We start from the raw sequence: 24,673 nt of genomic DNA, 5'->3' as shown, positions 1-24,673 counted from the left end.
CAAAAACGTAAAAAATCCATGGTATATGATGTCTATGTCTTAAAAGCTATGTTAAGCTTTCTCTATATTTTCAGTTAATATTGGTCACTCTTAGATTTCTGATGGGGTTGAAGACTGTTAATCTCACAGAGAGCCCAAGCTGTTTAATCTTGAGAAAGCTGATATAAATTTAAATAAATGATTTTCAGGTGACATAAAATTTAAAGCCAGGACATGAGTCAATTCTTACAATGTTAATTCTTAAGTGTTAATTCTGACAGTCTTAAGATAATACAGATGAAAAGGGTTCTGTTTAATTGACAGGGATGATAAACTAGGTATTATGTCCATCTTGTAGTTCATAATTTATAATTATGCTCAATTGATATTTGGAGAAGACCACAGAATGGAGCAGGAGAGGACCTGAGACCACCTGTCCTGATACCATGGTAGCTCTCTCACTAAAGATATATTTCCCAAGAGACTAATTAATCTCTTTGAGACTGTTTTATTTGTAATATAGGAAGCCAAAAAGATTACTCCCTCAGACAAAAGATAAGAGGCATCTGACAGACCAACACCAGACTCCATTGGCAGGTCTCGAGGGCATGGCAGCTCACAAATTTGACCAAGGTATGTAAGGTTAAGTAGGGACCAGATGAGTCACCTGCACCTTTTCTAGAGCAGCTTATTGAGTCATTCTGCCAATATACATGATATGAATCCAGAGGCTTGGTATATAAAGCTACTATGACAATGGCTCTTATAGACAGGGCTAGTAGAGATATCAGGAAAAAGCTTCAGAGGCTAGAGGGATTTGGTGCAGGTTGCTGAGATGGTCTGTAGAAGGATTTATTAGTGTAGGTTATTGAGAAAATCTGTAGAGAAATTTAGTAGTTTGCTGAGACAGGGAGACAGAGGAGGAGAAGAAACGGAGAAAACAAACGAAAATGACAGAGAGGGAATGAAGCAACAGAGAATCCTGGATATAATAGAAAAAGCAGAAAAAGGACACAGAAAAAGGACACAGAAAAAGACCAGTGTGCATACTATAAGGAAAGAGGCCACTGAGCCAGAGTGTGCCCTAAGAAATAGAAGCTGGGAGCAGGAATTCCCAGGTCTTGGGAAAAGTGCTCCCAAATGGCAAACCCAGGTGTTAGCCCTGGGTGAAGACAGCAACTAGGGGAGATGGGTTTTCTGACCACCTCCCCCAACCCATGATAACTCTGGGAGTAAAAGAGAAACCCACTCAGTTCTTGGTGGACACAGGGGCTCAACACTCGGTCTTCCATGCCAATGGCAATGTTTCCAAGAAAATAACTTGGATCCAAGAAGCCCGGGCACCAAAATGTATTATTCATGGACTACCTGAAGAACAGTGGGCCTAGGGATGGGATGGGTAGCCCATTCATTTAGGGTCACCCCATACTGTTCCTACTCTCTGTTGGAGTAAGACATACTCTCCAAAATGTGGAGGGGGCAGATATGCTTCCTGCCCAACGGGCTGCAGCTAACTGGCCCAAAAAGAGAGACTTACCCCTGCTGAAAGTTGCTGCAGACTGGAGCAGTTTTCTCCATGATGGAAGCATGTACTGCTAAGGTGGACCCCACAAATGTCATCTGGGTAGAAGAATCTTTACCCCCTGGCATGTCGACACAGAAAGTGGAGCTTATTGCACTCACCAAGACCATGAAACTTAGAACCAGCAAGAAAATCAACATCCACACGGATAACAGGTATGCCTTTGCCACAGCCCATGACCACAGGGATATATGCCAATAGGACTGCTCACATCAGAGGAAACCAACAGGAAATCTTGGACTTCTTAGATGTCCTAATGAAGTCAGCCACTGTGAGTATTCACTGCCCAAGACTTGCAAAGGGAAAAGACTCAATGGGCAATAGCCAGGCAGAGCAAGTGACTCCAGGAATGGATATGCAGGAGCCTATACTGCTTATGGGTCTTTAAGAGACACCTATTGGGAAATGGGACAGAATTAAGGAACAGCCTCACTTAAAAAGGACTTAGATTGCTAGCCACTCTACCAACTATTACCAAGAGAAGTTACACACAAGAAGGGAGAACTATACTCCCCAGAAAGTAAGTCAAAGACTCACTAGGCCAAATGCACAGATGGACTCATTTAGGGGATTAAAAACGTTGTCCTGGCAGTTAAGGGATTAAACATATATATTTATGACTCAGGTTTTAGGCTAGAGAGATAAAAGAACAGTGTAAGATATGCCAGCAAGTAAATGCTTATGTACTAAAGAGTAAACAGGGCAAAAGACCTAGAAGAGAACAGTATATTAAGAGATTTTATAAAAGCTACAGCAGGAGAATATGGTTTTAAAATATCTTATAGGATTTATAGATACTTTTATCTAGATGAGTTGAAGCAGGAAACAGCTGCCAAGGTTAGAAGAAAATTTTCAAGTTTCAGAGTGCCCAAGGTAATTAGATCAGACAATGGTTCTGTTTTTGCTTCTAAGGTAAGTCAGAAATTGTCAGAGATATTGGGGACTAATTGGAAACATTATTGAACATACTGTCCCCAGGGCTCAAGGCAGGTAGAGAGAATAAACAAAACCCTATGAGAGACATTAACTAAATTGACTTTGGAGACTGGTTCAGGCTGGGTGGTACTTCTCCCCTTGTTTGTGAAGAGCCCTACAATTTTAACCTGACCCCCTAGAGATCTTCTTTGATACTCCAACTCCTTTGGTGTTCACTGGGCCCTCCCAGGAGGTGTCCCACAATATGAGATTTGTCTTAAAATCTCCAGGCATGCCAGAGACTCCTCACTGCTTCTAGATAGGTGACTGGATCTGTAGAAGGCTTCAGGAACTGTTGCTGGAACCCTGATGAAAGAAACCCTCACCAAATTGACCACAGAGACTGGTGTTAATGATTAGATAGCTCTCCTACCCTTTTCGCTTCAGGCTTTTGTTCTCTAGGCTCAAGGCCCTCAAGTGGGTGAGGCAGCAAGTGTGGAAGCAGCTCCGGGAGGCCTACTCAAGAGAAAGAGACTTGCAAGTCCCACAACGCTTCCAATTTGGAGATTCAGTCTACGTTAGATGCCACTGCGCAGAAAATCTTGAGTCTAGGTGGAAAGGCCCTTTTCTTGTACTCTTGACCACCCTGCTTTCTGCTTTGATGAGACCCCTTGTAATTTTTCTCCTTTTGCTTACAATTGGAACCTGTGTGATTAACCGGTTAATAGCTTTTATTAGGGAGTCATATAAGTGCTGTGTAGATTCTTATGCTATGCCAACAATATCTGAGATTAGGGCAGGGCAATCCAGAATATATTGAGTCAGAGATTTAGTTCTATAGTTCTAAGATTATAACTATTAACAAGAGAAGGAGTGGGGAATGAGAGAGCCCCCCCCCCCAAACTCAATGTTTTTAGACCTCTAAACAACTAGCCCAGCACAGAGTAACTTGTTTTTCTGTTTTCAGCTTGAGAAAGATAGCCCACCCTGTTCTAGTTCCAATGTTTAACTATACAGTGCCCCAAGGACACTTGCTCCAGATAATCTCTAACCTTCCTTACTTCCTCATTCTGTACTTCCCCATTCCGTGCATGTTTTGTCCTCCACCCCTTGCCTTGTGAATTGTGTCCTCCAACCCTTGTCTTGTGATTTTTCCCTTTAAATACCCCTGACTTCACTTGCATGGGGTCCTCAGTCCTCTACCCCTGTGTGGTGTATGGCTGTGGAACCCAGAATTCTGGAATAAAGAAATCCTCATGCTATTGCATCGAGACTGTTTCTCGAAAGTGATTTGGGTGTCACCATCCAAGGTGTGGGGTACTGGGGCACCCTCCGTTTTTGGGGTCTTACATTGTGACTATTGTGTAATTTTCTTCTCAGGCTGTTTATTCTTTGACTATAGTAAGGCTACTGAGTTGTTTGTGTTAATTTTATATCCAGTCACTTGCTGAAGTTGTTTTGCAGGCTTTGGAGTTCTCTGGCAGAATTTTTTTGGTCATTTATATATTTGCAAATAGTGATATTTTGACTTCTTCCTTTCCAATTTGTATCACTTTGACCTCCTTTCTTGTCTAATTGCTCTAGCTAGAGATTCAAATAATATTTTGAATAGATGGGCAGACAGCGGGCAGCCTTCTCTATTCCCTGATTTTAGTGGGATTGCTTCAAGGTTTTCTCCATTTAGTTTGATGTTGGCTACTGGTTTGTTGTATATTGCTTTTATTATGTTTAGTTATGAGCCTTAAATTCCTTTGCTTTCTAAGACTTTTAACATGAAGATGTGTTGTATTTTGTCAAATTTTTTTTAGCATCTAATGAGATGATCATTTTTTTCCTTGAGTATGTTAATATATAGTGGATTACATTGAGGGATCTCTATATATTGAACCATCCCTGCATCCCTGGGATGACGCTTACTTGGTCATGATGAATGATCATTTTGATGTGTTCCTGGATATCGTTTGCAAGAATTTTATTGAGCATTTTTGCATCAATATTCACATAGGGAAATTGGTTTGAAATTCTCTTTCTTTTTCTATTTTGTTGCATAGTTTGGGAAGTATTGGAGTTAGGTCTTCTTTGAAGGTCTAATAATATTTTGCACTAACCCTTCTGGTCCTGCCCTTTTTTTTTTTTTTTTTTTACAGATTATGGGACTGTTTAGATGGTTTATCAGATCATGATTTAACTTTGGTACCTGGTATCCATCTAACAAATCATCCATTTCATCCAGATTTTCCAGTTTTGTTGAGTATAGGCTTTTATTGTAGCATCTGATGATTTTTTTGGGTTTCCTCAGTTTCTGTTGTTATGTCTCCCTTTTCATTTCTTATTTTGTTAATTTGGAAACTGTCTCTGTGACCTCTGCTAGTCTGTCTAAGAGCTTATTTATCTTGTTGATTTTCTCAAAGAATCAACTCCAAGTTTTTGTTGGTTCTTTGTATAGTTCTTTTGGTTGATTTCAGCTTTGAGTTTGATTATTTCCTGATGTCTGCTTCTCTTGTGTGTATTTGCTACTTGTTCTAAAGTTTTCTGATGTGTTGTTAAACTACTAGTCTATGCCCTCTCCAATTTCTTTATTGAGGCACTTAGAGGTATTGGTTTTCCTCTTTCCACTGCTTTCTTGGTATCCCATAGGTTTGGGAGCGTTGTGCCTTTATTTTTATTAAATTACAAAAAGTCTTTAATTTCCCTTTTTATTTCTTCCAATGTTGTTCACTTTCTATGTGTACGTGGACTTTCTGTTGTTTTTGTTGTTATAGAAGACCAGCTTTCCTCTGTGGTGATCTGATAGGATGTATGGGATTATTTCAATCTTCTTGTATCGGTTGAGATTTGTTTTGTGAGTGATTCTATGGTCAGTCTTGAAAAAGGTCCCATGTGGTGATGAGAAGGTATATTCTATTGTTTTAGGATGAAATGTTCTCTTTTTATGTTATTCTAACTCATATTTTATTTTCTTAAACAATAATATTTATTATATGTTAAATAGAGAAGGCTTGTGCTTTAGTTGTAGGTACTTAAAAACATCAATCAGCCTAGGGGGTCAGTGTGAGCACAGTACAAAGTAAAAATCCACCATTTAAGTAGATATTTGTGGAAGCATTTTCAGGTTATAGAAAGTATGTAACTAAAATCTAGTGAAGACTCAGGGAGCCTTAATTTACCCAAGACACCCTGAGTGAACAATGTGGATACAGGAACTGATGCAAAAACCAAGAGGAATTTTACTTAATCCAAAATGTTGGGGTCGCCCTGCACATGAGGAGAGAATGACCATATGCCTACATAGAAGGCCTTTATACAGTCCTCAGGGCAAATGCCATTAGTCACAATGTGATTGGCAGAACAGTGTTACCTTTAAACTAAATGGTTGTTAGGGAATGAAGTAGGAGGCCAATGGTCTTGAAATAACTCTTGGCCTCCCCTAGTTGCAGGGACATAGTTGTGGTCCAAGAAATGTAATTTAGCCTCTCCTTTATAGGAGGGGCAAGTGTTCCATGACCATTCCTAAATTCCTGAGCTAACCCTTTTATTCCCCCCTTTCTTTGTGCATGCTTCAATCCACAAGCAATTGATGGTATTCTGATAGTTCATACTCTTGATCTTCTGTTTCTGGTTCTTTGTATATCTGCTTTTGGGTTATTAGCTGTACTGTACCATGTGTTTCTTAAAAATAGCGACCAAGTGGTTCAAAATGTAGGGGTCAATAATAGCTGGAGAACAATTATGGGTCCAAACAGGATGAATATGTAGGTGGTTATATGCCATGGACAGATCCAGTCGGGTCTCCTCCTGTGGGAGAAGCAGGGTCCTGGTACTCATGTAGGTTAGGAGTCGGTAAGTGACAGACAGACACAAGACACCAAAAAGTGGTTTGAATCTGCTGCAATTTATTTATGCAGATCTATATCTCAGATAAATACACATGATTTCAGTACTACTTTTTGACTTCATGCCAGGTTAAATCACTTGATGTTCAGATGGGGGAGGTACATGTTTGCAACTTAACCTGGAACAAAAAAGCAAAGCACAGAGCAGGAAGTATTTTTTGGGAACCTTTTGGTACCCAGACAGTGGTTAATCAACCCAGATTTGAGGTCACTCTATTCTGAGAATTCTGCCAAGCTGTAGTCTGAGCAAATTAGCTTTAGCTAGTAAATTTTATTAATATTTTTATGGCCACTCAGGCCAATTTGGAACTGTTGTCCTGAGCCTTTGTGGAGTTTCCCTATTTACTGGAGGAGTCCACCAACGCCGTCTAAGCAATGCTTCCTACCATATATTACAGTTGTTGAAATTCCCAGATTATTCTTCTTAACTTCTGACACACCTTCCTAATCTTTCCCTACCAGCTGTTGACCTTTTATTCTTTTACTATCCACTATATCTGCATTTTTTTTTTACCAACTCTTTCTTTTATAAATGATTCATTGCATCTCTAAATATCTCATTTCCTTCCACTTAACTCTGAATAAAGCTTGGAAAATGGGAGATCTTGTGTTGAATAGTTCTGAATCTTCTTTGACCCAAGTCTGGTATTACCTGATGTTGGTCCTCAGGTTCATAGGCATCAGTCTTTGTAGGTCCTGGAGTGATCATGCTATCAGAAATGTTCCCTGGAACATCCCTTGGACCCTTGATCTATCAAGATGTAGCCAGGTTGCATTATGTTAACTATTATCATAAAATCAAGAAAGACAAGAAACAGAACCCAAATCTACAGAATTTGATCAATGCACTGGAACAGCTTGCAGAAGCAGGATGCCAGGGACCTCTGGGAGGCCAAGATAGAATCAATTCTTGTTCAGAGTTTTTTACTGGGAGATGGCAAACCCATCCCTCCACTTGGTGCCATGTTCCTCGCCTGGAGGTGGACTCTACAAGTTGACCCTTGCCACTGTAGACCACTTCATCCAAGGCCCTTCCCTTTGAGTCCTGAAAGTCTTTCACTCACAGTTCTCTGGTATATTCTAGAGGGTCCTCACAACTCCTACCTCCTGCAGTTGCCTGTTTCCATTCTCTTCCTTGCTCACTGACTCAGATGAAATATTAGAGCTGCCTCCAGCACCTGCTACCAGGGATGCCCTGCCTTGATGGATTGTAGTATCCTGTAACAGTGAGCCAAAATAAATCCTTCTCCATTGTATTATTTGTATCTGTATATTTCATCGACACAATGGAATACCTAAAAGGCTGAAGAGTGAAAGAATAGGGGAAGTGCTGGCTGTGATAGTACCTAGTGTCAAACTGAAGGGCTTTAACACCTCAGCAAGTATACACTAGGGAGTCATGTAGAACCTTAGCTTCTTCCTAACAGCTATTTATTCATTAATCTCATGAAATCAATGGATCAACACACATGTCATCGAGGAATTTACTAATCCCAGAAGCACTTGAAAGGTAGTAACCCATTGCATTTTCTAAGGTTCTCCTTTGAAGACTGACTCGGACAGTGACCCACTGCAAATATGAAATATTTGCTGACTTCTTAGGTATTCATTCAGTCCCAGGTGAACATTTTCATCTCTGGGATCCAAGTTTCTTCTTGTCTCTGAATTCTTGTGAGCTGATGTTGAGACACTAAAGGATCCAGAGTTCCAGGTACCAGTCAGTCAATGGCTTGGATTGTCTGTTATGAGAAAATGCATCACAGAAAGCAAATGAACCCAATGTTGTAACTCAGGAAGGTGTTAGGTTTTGTCCTCTTTCTTTTATCCATTTTTTGTAATTTGTATCACACAATAATTCTCTTTATCAAGTCCCTCTTTTTCCCCTTCTTCATTCCTTCCCTTTCTTTTTTTTATGCATTACCTCTTTTTTTTAATTCGATATATTTTTTATTTACATTTCAAATGATTTCCCCTTTTCTAGACCCCCACTCCCAGAAAGTCCCATCAGCCCCCTTCCCTCCCTCTGTTTTTCCACCCAACCCTTCCCACTTCCCTGTTCTGGTTTTGCCCTATACTACTTCACTGAGTCTTACTAGAACCAGGGGCCACTCCTCCGTTTTTCTTGTACCTCATTTGATGTGTGGATTATGCTTTGGGTATTCCAGTTTTCTAGGTTAATATCCACTTATTAGTGAGTGCATACCATAATTCGTCTTTTGAGTCTGGGTTACCTCACTTAGTATGATGTTCTCCAGCTCCATCCATTTGCCTAAGAATTTCATGAATTCATTGTTTCTAATGGCTCCATTGTGTATATATACCACATTTTTGCATCCACTCTTCTGTTGACGGATACCTGGGTTTTTTCCAGCTTCTGGTAATTATAAATAGGGCTGCTATGAACATAGTGGAACATGTATCCTTATTACATGCTGGGGAATCTTCTGGGTATATGCCCAGGAATGGTATAGCAGGATCTTCTGGAAGTGAGGTGCCCAGTTTTCTGAGCAATGGCCAGACTGATTTCCAGAGTGGTTGTACGAATTTGCAACCCCACCAGCATTGGAGTAGTGTTCCTCTTTTCTCCACATCCTCGCCAACATCTACTGTCTCCTGAATTTTTAATCTTAGCCATTCTGACTGGTGTATAGTGAAATCTCAGGGTTGTTTTGATTTGCATTTCCCTAATGACTAATGAAGTTGAGCATTTTTTAAGATGCTTCTCCGCCATCTGAAGTTCTTCAGGTGAAAATTCTTTGTTTAACTCTGTACTCCATTTTTTAATAGGGTTATTTGGTTTTCTGGAGTGTAACTTCTTGAGTTCTTTATATATCTTGGATATTAGCCCTCTATCTGATGTAGGGTTGGTGAAGATCTTTTCCCAATTTGTTGGTTGCCGATTTGTCCTCTTGATGGTGTCCTTTGCCTTACAGAAACTTTGTAATTTTATGAGGTCCCATTTGTCAATTCTTGATCTTAGAACATAAGCTATTGGTGTTCTGTTCAGGAACTTTCCCCCTGTACCGATGTCCTCAAGGGTATTTCCCAGTTTCTTTTCTATTAGCTTCAGACTGTCTGGCTTTATGTGGAGGTCCTTGATCCATTTGGAGTTGAGCTTAGTACAATGTGACAAGGGTGGATCAATTCGCATTCTTCTGCATGCTGACCTCCAGTTGAACCAGCACCATTTGTTGAAAAGGCTATCTTTTTTCCATTGGATGTTTTCAGCCCCTTTGTCGAGGATCAAGTGGCCATTGGTGTGTGGGTTCATTTCTGGATCTTCAATCCTGTTCCATTGATCCGACTGCCTGTCACTGTTCCAATACCATGCAGTTTTTAACACTATTGCTCTGTAGTATTGCTTGAGGTCAGGGATACTGATTCCCCCAGACTTTCTTTTGTTGCTGAGAATAGTTTTAGCTATCCTGGGTTTTTTGTTATTCCAGATGAATTTGAGGATTGCTCTTTCTAACTCTGTGAAGAATTGAGTTGGGATTTTGATGGGTATTGTGTTGAATCTGTATATTGCTTTTGGCAAAATGGCCATTTTAACTATATTAATCCTGCCAATCCATGAGCATGGGAGGTTTTCCCATTTTTTGAGGTCTTCTTCCACTTCCTTCTTCATAGTCTTGAAGTTCTTGTCATACAGATCTTTCACATGTTTGGTAAGAGTCACCCCAAGGTACTTTATACTGTTTGTGGCTATTGGGAAGGAGGTCATTTCCCTAATTTCTTTCTCAGCCTGCTTATCCTTTGAGTATAGGAAGGCTACTGATTTTCTTGAATTGATTTTATAACCTGCCACTTTGCTTAAGTTGTTTATCAGCTGTAGGAGTTCTCTAGTGGAGTTTTTTTGGGTCATTTAGGTAGACTATCATATCATCTGCAAATAATGATAGTTTGACTTCTTCCTTTCCAATTTGTATCCCTTTGACCTCCTTATGTAATCTAATTGCCCGAGCTAGTAACTCAAGTAAAATATTGAAAAGATAAGGAGAAAGGGGGCAGCCTTGTCTGGTCCCTGATTTTAGTGGGATTGCTTCAAGTTTCTCTCCATTTAGTTTGATGCTGGCTACCAGTTTGCTGTATATTGCTTTTACTATGTTTAGGTATGGGCCTTGAATTCCTGTTCTTTTCAAGACTTTAAGCATGAAAGGATGCTGAATTTTGTCAAATGCTTTTTCAGCATCCAATGAAATGACCATGTGGTTTTTTCTTTGAGTTTGTTTATGTAGTGGATTGCATTGACGGATTTCCGTATTTTGAACCAACCCTGCAAACCCTATAAACCCTACTTGATCATGGTGGAAGATCATTTTGATGTGTTCTTGGATTCGGTTGGCAAGAATTTTATTGAGTATTTTTGCATCGATGTTCATAAGGTAAATTGGTCTGAAGTTTTCTTTCTTTGTTAGATCTTTGTGTGGTTTTGGTATCAGCGTAATTGTGGCTTCGTAGAAGGAATTGGGTAGTGTTACTTCTGTGTCTATTTTGTGGAATAGTTTGAAGAGTATTGGTGTTAGGTCTTCTTTGAAGGTCTGATAGAATTCTGCACTGAAACCATCTGTGCTTTTTTTGGTTGGAAGATGATCCCTTTCTATGATCCCTTCTATTTCTTTAGGGGTTATGGGACTGTTTAGATGTTTGTTCCTGATTTAATTTTGGTATTTGGTATCTGTCAAAAAAATTGTTCATCTCCTTCAGATTCTCCATCTGTGTTGAGTATAGGCTTTTGTAGTAGGATCTGATGATTTTTTGTATTTCCTCAGTTTCTGTTGTTGTATCCCCCTTTTCATTTCTAATTTTGTTAATTTGGATTCTTTCTCTGTGCCCTTTGGTCAGTCTGACTAAGGGTTTATCTATCTTGTTGATTTTCTCAAAGAACCAGCTTCTGGATTTGTTGATTCTTTGTATGGTTCTCTTTGTTTCCACTTGATTGATTTCAGCCCTGAGTTTGATGATTTCCTGTCTTCTACTCCTCCTGGGGGAATTGGCTTCTTTTTGTTCCAGGGCTTTCAGGCATGTCGTTTAGCTGCTAGTGTATGCTCTCTCCATTTTCTTTTTGGAGGCACTCAGGGCTATGAGTTTTCCTCTTAGCACTGCTTTCATTGTGTCCCAAAGATTTGGGTATGTTGTACCTTCATTTTCATTAAATTCTAAAACGTCTCTGATTTCATTCTTTATTTCTTCTTTGGCCACGGTGTCATTGAGTAGAGTATTGTTCAGCCTCCATGTGTATGTGGGCTTTCTGTTGTTTTTGTTGCTATTGAAAACCACTCTTACCCATAGTGATCTGATAGGAGGCATGGGATTAGTTCGATCTTCTTGTATTTGTTGACGTCTGTCTTGTGACCAATTATATGGTTGATTTTGGAGAAGGTAGCATGAGGTGCTGAGAAAAAGGTATATTCTTTTGCTTTAGGGTGAAATGTTCTATAAACATCAGTAAAATCCAATTGGTCCAAAGCTTCAATTAGTTTTGCTGTGTCCCTGTTTAGTTTCTGTTTTCCTGATCGGTCCATTGAGGAGAGTGGAGTGTTGAAGTTCCCCACAATTATTGTGTTAGGTGAAATGTGTGCTTTGAGCTTTAGTAAAGTTTCTTTTACGAATGAGGATGCCCTTGCATTTGGTGGATAGATGTTCAGAATTGAAAGTTCTTCTTGGTGGATTTTTTCCTTTGACCAGCAAGAAGTGTCCCTCAGTGTCTTTTTTGATGACTTTAGGTTGTAAGTCAATTTTTTCTGATATGAGAATGGCTACTCCTGCTCGTTTCCCAAGACCATTGGCTTGTAAAATTGTCTTCCAGCCTTTTACTCTAAGGTAGTTTTTGTCTTGGACATTTAAGTGTGTTTCCTGTATGCAGCAAAATGTAGGGTCCTGTTTCCTTATCCAGTCTGTTAGTCTGTCTTTTTATTGGGGAACTGAGTCCATTGATGTTAAGAAATATTTAAGAATAGTGATTATTACTTCCTGTCATCTTTTCTTTTATTTTTATATTTGAGTGGTTATCTTCTTTTGGGTTTGATGAAGGAAGGTTACTATTTTGCTTTTTCCAGGGTGTAGTTTCCCTCCTTGTATTGGAGTTTTCCTCCTATTATTCTTTGAAGAGCTGGGTTTGTGGAAAGATATTGTGTAATTTGGTTTTGTCATGGAATATCTTGGTTTCTCCATCTATTGTGATTGAGAGTTTTGCTGGGTATAGTAGTCTTGGCTGACATTTTTGTTCTCTTAGAGTCTGCATGAGATCTGCCCAGGATCTTCTAGCTTTCATGATCTCTGGTGAGAAGTCTGGTGTGATTCTGATCGGTCTTCCTTTATATGTTATCTGGCCTTTTTCTCTTACTGCCTTTAATATTCTTTCTTTGTTTAGTGCATTTGGGGTTTTAATTATTATGTAGCTAGAGCTATTTCTGCTCAGATCCAGTCTGTTTGGAGTTCTGCAGGCTTCTTGTATCTTCATCGGCATCTCTCTCTTTAAGTTGGGGAAGTTTTCTTCCATAATTTTGTTGAAGACATTTGCTGGCCCTTTCAGTTGTAAATCTTCACTCTCATCTATATCTATAATCCTTAGGTTTGGTCTTCTCATTGTATCCTGGATTTCCTGGATGTTCTGGGATACAAGCTTTTTGCATTTTGCATTTTCTTTGACTGTTGAGTCAATGGTTTCTATGGTATCTTCGGCATCTGAGATTCTTTCTTCCATCTCTTGTATTCTGTTGTTTATATTTGCATCTATGGCCCCTGACTTCTTCTCAAGGTTTTTTTATCTCCAAAGTTGTCTCCCTTTGTGCTTTCTTAGTTGTTTCTACTTCTGTTTTTAGATCCAGGATGGTTTTGCTCAGTTCCATCATTTGTTTGTTTGTGTTTTTCTGTAATTCTTTAAGAGATTTTTGTGTTTCCTCTTTCATGACTTCTGCCTCTTGACTCAAGTTCTCCTGCATTTCTTTAAGTTTTTGTGTGTGTGTGTGTGTGTGTGTGTGTGTGTTTCTTCTTTATTGGCTTTTATCTCTTCAGCCTTATTCTCCTGCATTTCTGTAACTGATTTTTGTGTTTCTATTATTCAGGTTTCTAGCTTACTCATGTTCTCCTGTATTTCTTTAAGAGTTCATTTATGTCCTTTTTGTGTTCTTCTAGCAGCATCATGACCAGTGATTTTAAATCCAAATCTTGTTTCTCTGGTGTGTTGGCCTAACCAGGACTTGCTGATGTTGGAGAGTTTGGTTCAGATGCTGCCATATTGCCTAGATTTCTGTTAGTAGCGTTCCTGTGTTTGCCCTTTGCCATCTTGTTCTCTGGAGTTAGTTGGTCTTGTCTCTGGCTGGTGTTTGAACCTCCTGAGGGGCTCTGGGGCTATTTCTGCAACACTGGATGACTGGGTTTCCCCTGTAGCAGATTGCTGATGTGCTGTGCTCCTCTTGGGTGCCCTTGCAGCCCTAATGTGTTTTGCCCCAGATTGTGTCTGTGAACCAGATGGTGCCTGTTTGCTCCTTCAGGGAGTGCTGAAGGGTGTATGCTGCGAGGACCTTTTCAGTGTGCTGATCGCTCTGCTGTGCAGCCGATCTCCCAACTGGGTTGGTGCACACAAGGCTAGCCTAGCTGCTCAGGCCCTGAGTCTAGGCAAAAACCTGGGAGGCTAAGGTCTGAGCAAAGTTCCTCTCGGGCTATGACTATTAATTGGGTCTGTCAGGTGGCCAGGATGGCAGGAGTGCGCTCCCTGAAAGTGCTGGGAGAGTCTGCTGGGCTAACATCCTCCTGGCTGGGTTGACACACAGATGGCCCACTGAGCAGCCCAGTTCTTGGGGTCAGTCCAGGGCCTGTTGGGGCATAGACCCCCCCCCCCCCATGTTAGCCTTGGGCTACGCCTGTTAGCGGGCTTTGCCTGCTAGAGCTCTCTGGCGTCCTGTAGACAAAATGGTGGCTCGTTCTCCAGGCCTGGGCCAAAAACCTCCTTGCTGGGTTGGCACCCCGATTGACCCCCGAACAGCCCAGGGCCTGGGTGCAGGCCAACGCCCATCGGGCTTAGACCCCCGCAATGTTGGCCTTGGGTTATGTTTGCGTACCTCAGTCTGTCTGATCTCTGTGGTCCGAGAACCAAGGTGGAGGTGAGTCTCTTGTGACTGGTGGAAGGCAGAGTTCTGGAGTGGCTTCTGTGCAGTGAAAGGCACTGTAAATCCGCCTCTGCTTGCAGCCCGGCTGGCCAGCGATGGCCAGTGGTCGTGGGTTCAGGGCCTTCCTGGACCCTGTCACCTTGGATTCACTGCTGATGGCCCTTCAGCTGGACCAGCTGCTGCTGCTGCTGCTGCCGCTGCCACCGCCCTGCTTCTCAGCCGAATTCAGTGATTCTTGAAGGTGACTGAGGGAAGTTTCTATTCTCTCTATATGTAAACCAATGGCTACCCTCAGACCGTCATAATGTTCCCCTTGTAAGACCAGAGTGGAAGTCTTGGTGGCTTTCCTGGCCATCGGCAACCCCAAAAGAAATGAGAAAGTGAGTGTTGTTGCAGGTTTGGCAGATGAGCACATAGGATAGAGGAAGAAACCAGAATCCAAGTGTACCACCAGGAAATCATGATCAGGGTTGAGTGATCTTGAGCTTGATCAGATTATCTATTGTCTGTGCCATCCAATAGGGGGGTTTCTGGGGGGTGGGGTGTCTGCCGGTTTCACATGAGATGCATGCACCCAGGCTGCATTATTGTCCTTGAGTCCTGTGGGAGTAGCTAGCAGTTCCAGAAAGGGTCCATTCCATCAGGGTTCCTGTGACTGTACCCTGAAGACTCTGTAAATAGATCCAGTCACCAGTCAGGAAGTGGTGAGGAATCTTTGGCATCCATGGGTCATTAAAGGCATACAGTTTGGGCCAAATCTCATGTTGTGGGATAGCTCCTGGGAGAGCCCAGTGGCCAACAAAGGAGTTGAGGCACAGGATCTCAAAAGGGGTCAGGTTAAAATGGAAGGGGCTGTTCTGGGCTCAGAACAGGATGAAATGTTCTAAAGCTATCTATTAAATCCTTTTGGTTCATACTTCTGTTAGTTCCATTGTGTCTCTGTTTAGTTATGTTTTTATGATCTGTCCATTGGTGAGAGTGGGGTTTTGAAGTCTCCCACTATTATTGTTTGAGGTTCAATGTGTACTTTGATCTTTAGCAAAGTTTCTTTTATAAATGCAGGTGCCCTAGTATTTGGGGAATAGATGTTCAGAATGGAGAACTGAGAATTAGTAACTTTTGGTTGAATGTCAATTTTATTCTATAATAGAATGGTTATTCCAGCTTGTTTCTTGGCACAATTTGCCTGAAGTTTTTCCCAGCCCTTTACTCTGAGTTAGTGTCTGTCTTTGTCACTGAGGTACATTTCATGTTGGGAGCAAAATGCTGGGTAATTTTTACACACCCAGTTTATTAGTCTATGTTTTTTAATTGGGGAATTAGTCTATTGATATTAAGAGATGTTAAAGACCAGTGATTGTTGCTCCCTGTTATTTTTGTTGTTAAAAGTAGAATCAAGTTAGCACGGTTATCTTCTTTTGGTCTCGTTGACAGGATATTAATTCCTTGCATTTTCTTGGGAGTAGATATCCTTCTCATATTGGAGTTTTCTAATTATTATCCTATAATTTTGTTGATGATATTTACTGGCCCATTAAGTTGGGAATCTTCACTGTCTTCTATACCTGTTATCCATAGTTTTGGTCTCCTCGTTGTGTTCTGGATTTCCTGGATTTTGGGGGTTAGGAGCTTTTTGTATTTTGCATTTTCTTTGACTGTTGCGTCAATATTTTCTATGGTATTTGCTGTCTCTGACTGGAGATTGTCCCTTCTGTGAGTTTGAGAGCCTGTGTTCTTAGGTGCATCAGCATTTCTGTGATCTGTGGTGTGTTAGCACTCCTCAGGGACTTGCTCTTTTTGTGTGGTAGTATGGTTCAAGACAGGACTGGGGTCTGGATAGCTGTGGCACAGAGTCAGCCCTGGGCACAGATGGAAACCAGAAGGATCTCTCTTCTCTGTCTTGTATTCTGTTATTGATGCTAGCATCTATGACTCCTGATCTCTTTCCTAGGTTTTCTATCTTCAGAGTTGTCACCCTATGTGATTTCTTTATTGTTTCTATTTCCAATTTTAGATCCAGAATGGTTTTGTTCAACTCCTTCACCTGTTCAGTTGTATTTTTCCTCTAATTCTTTAAGGGATTTATGTGCTTCCTCATTAAGGGCTTATACCTGTTTGCCTGTGTTCTGTATTTCATTAAGGGCATTATTTATGTCCTTCTTAAAGTCCTCTATCATCATCATGAGATGTTATTTTCATATGAATCTTGCTTTTCAGGTGTGTTGGAGTATCCTGGGATTGCTGTGCTAGGATAACTTGGTTCTGATGACACCAGGTAACTTTGGTTTTGGTTACTTATGGTCTTGTGCTTGCCTCTTGCCATCTGGTTAGCTCTGGTCATAGTTTGTTTTGCTGCCTCTGACTGGAGATCATCCCGTTTTTGATTCTGAGAGCCTGTACTCTTAGGTGTATCAGCACTTCTCTGATCTTTGGTGTGTTAGTATTCCTGGGAGACTGACTAGCTCTCTCTGGGCAGTAGTATGGTTTGAGGAAGGACTGGGGTCTGGATGGCTGTGTCACAGAGTCAGCCCTGGGCACAGATGGAAGCCAGAAGAATCCTGTTCTTGACTGCACTCTGGTTCTTGGGTGCTGTGGGTTCTGGGCAGCTCCCACTTGTGCCTGGTATTTGGGCAGCACTGGTGGTCTCACCTGTAATCTTTGGTATGTTCGCACTCCTGAGAGACCTGCTGTCTCTGGACAGACTTATGATTTAAAATGAGCCAAATGTTAAAAAAAAATTATGAAGCCACTAATTTTGTTTAAATAACATGAAAAATCTTGTTTTGATACTTGAACTATGAAATAGCTTAAAAGGAATCTGGTTTTTTTTTTTTTTTTTTTTTTTTTTTTTGGTAAGGAAATAGTTAAAAATAGACCAAAGTAACTCCTTACAAGCTTTACTAAGTCCAGTTCCACAAAATCTAATGACCTCCTATGACCTCTGTGGACATCAGGAATGCACACATTCTGGCACAACACTTATACATATAAAATATAACGATATAAAATAAAATAAATCTCATTTTAAAAGAAGAAAAAGATTGTCCCTTTTAAAAACACCTGCTGGCATATTCTGTGATCAGAACTGATTTGCACCAAAGGAGTAATTGTGGGATAGGCATTCATCACAAACTTTTGAACAGTCAGGATGACTGGGTCATACCTCCCCAACAGAATAGAGGTGGATGAGATGAAGAAGTCCACCCAGTACATGAACACAAAGAAAACCACCAGCAACAAGATGGTCTTTGTGGCCCTTTTCTCAGGGGATGCTCTTAGGTGCCTGGTGCTATGAAGATGCTTGCATTGCCTCTGATGTCTAAACAAGATAATCACCATGTATGTACTTGTGGTAAGCATGACTCCAACAAGAAACACATCTCTTAAAGTTGTCACCAATAAAATCAAGTCCCTGATGTTGTTCATGGGAAAGTGTGAGCAGTATTTACTGACTTTGATCTGGTTGGTGACACTCACATTGATATAAGCACCAGCAGAGAAGATCTGGTTACTGCTGAAAGACAAATTGAACAACCAAAAATAGAAGAAAACATAAATGATGTACTTTTTTAGTGTATGTTTAAATTTTGCCAACATTGAGTTAGTAGGACTGATAGTGACAGCCTGGACCATGCTCAAGTGGCAAGTGATACAGATAGAGAGACCTCTCATAACCCTGTTTATGTAAAAAGTTGCCTTACATTTGAAGTCATTCTCAATATTCAGTGACTCAAATAAGTCTGCAATCCAAATATCCCCTGCAGTGAGGAGCATCATTATGTGCACGAAGTTTAGTTGACAGGAGATCAGGTCCATTGGCTTAGGTCTGTGACCTAGGAATATGAAAATATAGAAAAACAGTAGAAACATATTGGCTAGAACTCCAAGTGCAGATTGGAAATAAAGGACATTCTTGATTGAAGACATAAATGCAAAGTGTTGCTGGGTGGTGTTGGCACACACCTGTAATCCTAGCACTTGGGAGGCAGAGGCATGAGGAATTCTGAGTTCGAGACCAGCCTGGTCTACAAAGTTCCAGGACAGCCAGGGCTACACAGAGAAACCCTGTCTCAAAAAAAACAAAAAACAAAACAAAACAAAAAAAAAAAGCGAAGTGTGTTTTCATCTTAAAAACAAGGTGGAAGTCTCTTTCATATATCTGAAAAAATAATAGATTATATGTCAAGCTTATGATTCACTTCATAGTATGGATATATTGTCATTCTCTTTCCCTACCAAATCTTGAGTTGCATGTTTGATTTTGGTCATATTGGCTATTCCCTACATTTTTATGTACCCTCCAAGTATCTTTTATATAGAGAGAATATTATGACTAATAAATCTATTTAGAATCATATATACAAAGAATACATACTTTGTGTACTGCACCCGAGACTCATACCTTAGAAATCCAATCCTATTGCTTTAAATTGGCTCTTTTAATATTTAAAAACTAAGACAGCAGTAGCGAGCATAGAATATCAATCTCATTTGCGCAAATGAACAAAAACTATAGTGAGCTTGGGAAAAATCATAGAACATATAAAAATAATCAAATAAGAATGCATCATCATGTATTATTTTTACTATGTTTTATTTTGCAATTATCCATATTTTGATGCACAATTCTCATGGAATCCCAGTCATAATTCATGATAATATGACAGTTTTTATCAGCAAAAGTCTGCACAATTCATTGTTTTATATGTTTCTTTTCTCATGAAATCTTACATTCTCAGAATCTAGAATGAAAGACATAGATACAGTGGAAAACCATTAACGTACCTTCCAGACTCTATTAATTGCATAAGCAGTATGGTTCTAAATGGGCCTAAATGGCTTCCAGTTTAGTTCCCTTCCAATTTAAACCCTTAGTGAACTCCAATTCAGGATTAAGAAACTAATTCAGAAGTATCAATAAAACACTAATTACTTTTTACTTTTTTGAGGAGGATGGGTGGATAAATCATTTGCACAATGTTTCCTTCTGGCTTTTTCATGTACTCATTTTCCCTAACTCCCTTCTCTTTCTGTATTTATCGCCCTTTCCTTTACCTAAAAACCCACCTTTCCCCCCATTTTCCTCTTTGATCAATTGTTTCCTGCTGTTATGACCCTTTATCTTCCTCCATACTTCTTCTCTATTGGCCTGTCTCTTTACCCCTAAGGTGCCCTGTCTCTTCCATTTTCCTGGTGAGATACTTGTAGCCTGGTATTTTTCTCTCCATTGCTCCCACTCTCACCCCTATCCTGCCAATGATCCCCTTTTGCTTTCCTGATTTCTGTAGCTACTACAGGCTACATATTCACATCTGAAGGCAAACAATATGTTCAATACATTGTAGCAAACATGAACTTATTGAAGATGACCATATAGTGATTCTGCTTGGGAATTTCTGTTCAAAAGCGATTCATTTTCATGTAGTGGAAAACAAGGTTCCAGTGTTATCATACATCAGCATCCAGACACTCCTTACAGTTTTACTCAACAGTCTTTCCTTTGGTGCTCATATAAATTACTTGGCCTTGTTACCAGGAGTGATTTTTTTATTGGATTGATTTAATTCAGTGTTGTAAAATCAGCTTTGTGGAAAAGAAGTAGAAAAAGACTATACTGATTCAAAGCTTATTGGAAATGGAGTGCTCAATAATATTTTTAAGTTCACTTGAATCTTCCACACACATGTAGAAGCATGCATGCTTTCATATATAAAAAGAATGCAACAGGGAGTGGAAGAGACCATCATATAATATCCCCATGAACATAACATGATAAATTATACATTTTACAGTTACATGATTTTTGCTTCTAAAAAGCTTAGGCTAGTAAATGCATAGATTCATCCTAATTTTCAGAGCAACGCATTGACTTCTGTCGTCAAAATACATTTATAGAAGCTGTATGGTGATGATTTGTTTTGTTTTGCCTTGTTTTTTAAAAGCTCCAGGATTAGCAGTTAAGAGCACTTTTAATCCTTGCAATACACTGGATTAGATTCCCTGCAAACACATGGTTCCTCATGACCATTTGTAACTCTAGCTCTGGAGTTCTCATTGTCCTGCTTGATATGGCATGCTAGTGGTACAGAGGCATACATGCAAGCGAAGCAATCATATATGTGAAATCAAATCAATAAATCATATATGTGAAATCAAATAAATAAAAGTTCATGGATAATATTTAATTTAAAACTTGGCCTCCAAATTCAAAGAACCATAGATGTTTTTGTATTTTAAAATTGCAAATGCACAAACTATATAACTATCAAATTTTTTATTAGTTATACATCTATAATTTATTAAAATACATGAAATATAATTAATATAAAAATGATTTATGGGAAAATATAATAATTTAAGTGTTTTTCCCCAAAGGTATTTTTTTACACTTTTTATTTCATATTCATTGTTCTGTAAATGCATTTCACATATAGAAAATGACACATGCTCTAATTGATCAAGTGGCATCTTTCTCTGGAGTTTACTGAAGCTCAGAGTGGAGCTGAAATGTCCATAGCTACCGACTAAACAGAGCTGCTAACATAGGCATGCATTGAGTAAAGTTTTCTGTTTTATTTGAAAATAGTTCAGTGCAGGAGTCTTTCCAATTAGTTTAAATTGTAATCATTGGTTGTATTCAAATCCAAAGTGTGCCCATAATCAATCATAATAGTGGTCAAGACATCCCTATGAATTAGAAAAAAAAAATCCTAAGCAGTATTCAGGCAGGTTTCTGAAGAGACCTGCAACCAAAGTGACCAAGAGCTGTTTTCTCTATATTCTTCTCAAGAAAAATTACTTAATTTTATAACAGTCTTATTTTAGAAATTTTGGTGATTATTACTTTCTGCAATGTGGAGATTTAATAATCTAAAGGACATACAAATAAAATAGATGACAGTTATCAATTTCACTTTAAGTTTTAACATATGTAGTTAGTAATGACCTAAAATCTGTATGACAGCTCAGAGAGAACATGAAGGGAGTATTTGACTTTCAGCTGACAATATACATGCTGTGGGCTTATGTACAGTCCACTGCCAGCAGCAAGAATAAGTCTTCAGGGATCTTAGGAGAAGAAGACCTTAACTACCCGAGCTAGTTCAATGCAATCTTTATAAAATAGAAGATAGTAGGAATAAATACTGATCACGTACTAAGAAGGTTTTAATTCATAGATATTACTTGATCCTCTTAGATAAATTAAATGAATTAATTCTGTAAAAATTGACTTTAGCACAGGTGACCCTGACTAGAGTCTCACACATTGAGTGAGTTCTCTGAGATAAAGCAGCAGCAGCAGCAGAAATGTTACAGCAGAGTACCATGAGTTAGGGAAAGATATGAAAATGTTCATGCAATCACAAAAGAACACACATGGCATGTACCCATTAATAAGTGGATATTAGCCCGACATCTTGGAATACCCAAGATACAATTCACAGAAAACATGAAGCTCAAGAGAAAGGAAGATCAAAGTGTGGGTGCTTCAGTCCTTCTTAGAATGGGGAGCAAAATACTCAGAGGAGCAAACACAGAGGCAAAATGTGGAGCAGAGATTAAAGGAAAGGCCATCCAGAGACTTCCCCACCTAGAGATCCATCCCATATACAGTACCCAAACCCAGACACTATTGTGGATGCTAAGAAGTGCTTGCTTACAGGAGCCTGATATAGCTGTCTCCTGAGGTCTGCCAGAACATGACAAATACAGAGGCAGATGCTCATAGCCAACCATTGGACTGAGCTTTGGGTCCCCAATGGAGGAGTTAGAGAAAGGACTGAAGTATCTGAAGGGCTTTGCAATCCCATTGAAAGAACAATATGAGCCAAAGAGACCCTTAAGCGCTCACAGGGACTATACCACCAACGAAGAAGTAATAAGGAGTGACTCATGGCTTCAGCAGCATATGTAGCAGTGGATGACCCTGTTGAGCATCAGTGCTAGAAAAGGTCCTTGGTCCTGTGAAGACTCAATATCCCAGGACAAGAGAATGTGGGAACAGGGAGATTGGAGTGGGTGGACGGGTGGGAGAACACCCTTATAGAAGCAGGGGGGTATGGGATAGTGGGGTTCCAGGAAAAGGGAAACCGGGAAAGGGGATAACATCTGAAATGTAAATAAAGAAAATGTAAATAAAGAAAAGAAAAGTGTGTGTGTGTGTGTGTGTGTGTGTGTGTGTGTGTGTGTGTAAAATTATTGGATTACAGAGACTACAAACAGAGCAATGGCTTAGTGTTGACAGAAGCCGCCAGCATAAATTCCTTTATATCAACTGAGTAAAAAAATCTGAGACTTAAATAAATTTGTTCATGAAGTAAAGTGAATTTTAAAGAAATGGAGACCATGTCTTCTGTTTCTGATTATCTTGAACAAATGTGTAGTGTAATGGTACAAATTTTAATGTGTTACTGAATAGAAACTAAAACTTCTGTAGTGATTGCAAACATAGACTCAAGTTTTAATAATTTGCTTTTTGTGGTATTGATACTTTATAGCCAGTGAATTAATGATATTAACTGGCAAAATTCTCTTTTATTTTTAAAAATCAATAATTTCATAATTCTACATTATCTGTTTCCCAGTTTAATTTTCGTGTATGTGTGTGTGTGTGTTTGTGCATGATAATGTGAAAGGAGGGAGATCTCAACCTCTAGTTCAGACTAACTTCAATCAAATCAAGTTCCTCCTGTGTTATCCTTGAAAGAGCTAGGATTATAGGCATGTACCACCATACCTGCTTTCTTTTTCAGTTGTAATCTCCTGTATACATTAGTAACTGACATTTCAGCAAAATAAAAATAGACTTGTGATATTCATTACTTGAAGTTAAATTTCCTTGGTATTTTTTTCTGAATGAGTATGTTAATGAATAATTATATTTGTAAATATTGGAGGAAATCTTGAGGATTTTGATTTAAAATAATTATATAATATTTGAGAATTGAAAATATTTTTCTCATTTCTAGTGAATAGGTTACTCCCATATTATATCAGTAGCACTGTTAAAAGGTTCAATTTGGAACACCTAAAAGGTTAAAGCTAAATTTATTTTAATTGAAAAATAAATCTAACCCATTTACCTTTTTTTGTAAGGATAAATTTACATGGATCTATTAAAATAAATAAGTGGGTAAGATGTTCAGTTATTTTTGACATACACAGAAAAATTTATTTTATTAAAAACTGAAAAATATGCTATAGTGGGTGTCAGAGAAATTTAAAATTCCAAGGACATTGTTTGTCCAATCTATCCTACTGCCAAAAAGGAATGGCTGCTGATGAGTGAGCTTTTCCCACATCTTCAGATTAAGAAAGACATGATAATGATGTGATAGGAGCTTTGTAGGGTAACATCTTTACATATAGGGAAACAAAAATAATTAATTTTATTTGAGTAGAAAACTTATGTTGAATCATGAAAAAATTGTTTAAATAAGGGTGACTTTTGAGAAGAAAATATTAAAATTTCTCAGGTATATTTTCCTGCTGAAAAGGAGAAAAGATTCCAAAGAGACAATGAGCAATATGTGTAAAGTCACTTGAAATAGGAACTGGGATTTTGAGTTGCTAGTCTCTCACACATACATGTTCAGTACTGGTGGCCCAGGGGAAATGTGTCAAGGAAAACAATCAAATATTAATGTAAAGACTGCTGCTCACTCATAGATCTAGAAGCAGTGCTGCTTCAATTTATATTTGTGGTCCAGAGTATAGCACCATGTAACCTTGACCACTTTTGCCACTAATGGTGAGAAAATGACATTACCAAGCTAAATGATTGAATATAAACTTGCATGTAATGTTTGAAGCTGAAGCTGTGTACTGACAAGTAATACAGGGACATTTATATATTTATATGTCATATAATAATGTAAAATTCAAAGTGATTTCTATAAAATTGCAAGCATACTCACCAAAATCCCTGGTATTATTTTGTGGTTTCATTAAAGACAAATCTGTATTTTCAGTGATCATTTCTGTAGTTCATTACTAAACGTTGACTGAAGCTAAAGTTATCCAAAGATGCTAGTGATAAAAAATTGTACTCGATAACTAGATATACCTGTTTCTAAAAGTTCTTGTGAAAAATGCCCTAAAGAAAATTGCACCCCTACCTTAAAGATGTGCTTGTGATATGTATAAATATTTTGCATATAAGATATGGATTATACTGAAGCTATACAATTATA

The 24,673-nt window shown here is 39.0% G+C and overlaps 1 protein-coding gene across 1 annotated transcript; it reads right to left on the bottom strand.

Moving 5' to 3' along the window:
- Positions 1–17,504: 17,504 nt before the first annotated feature.
- On the bottom strand, positions 17,505–18,413 carry LOC127678675 (putative vomeronasal receptor-like protein 4). The gene has a single exon (XM_052173810.1). The coding sequence runs from the start codon at positions 18,405–18,407 to the stop codon at positions 17,505–17,507; it is 903 nt and encodes a 300-aa protein (XP_052029770.1). The 5' UTR covers positions 18,408–18,413.
- Positions 18,414–24,673: the final 6,260 nt, after the last annotated feature.

Source organism: Apodemus sylvaticus, chromosome 2 (assembly GCF_947179515.1).
Source record: "Apodemus sylvaticus chromosome 2, mApoSyl1.1, whole genome shotgun sequence".
In the NCBI taxonomy this organism is placed as follows: domain Eukaryota; kingdom Metazoa; phylum Chordata; class Mammalia; order Rodentia; family Muridae; genus Apodemus; species Apodemus sylvaticus.
The sequence above is the reverse complement of the archived record's forward strand: the minus strand, read 5'-3'. Positions and strand labels throughout refer to the sequence as shown.

Excerpts from the sequence above, each read along its gene's own strand:
- LOC127678675 (XM_052173810.1), bottom strand. The coding sequence starts at position 18,407 with ATGTCTTCAATCAAGAATGTCCTTTATTTCCAATCTGCACTTGGAGTT.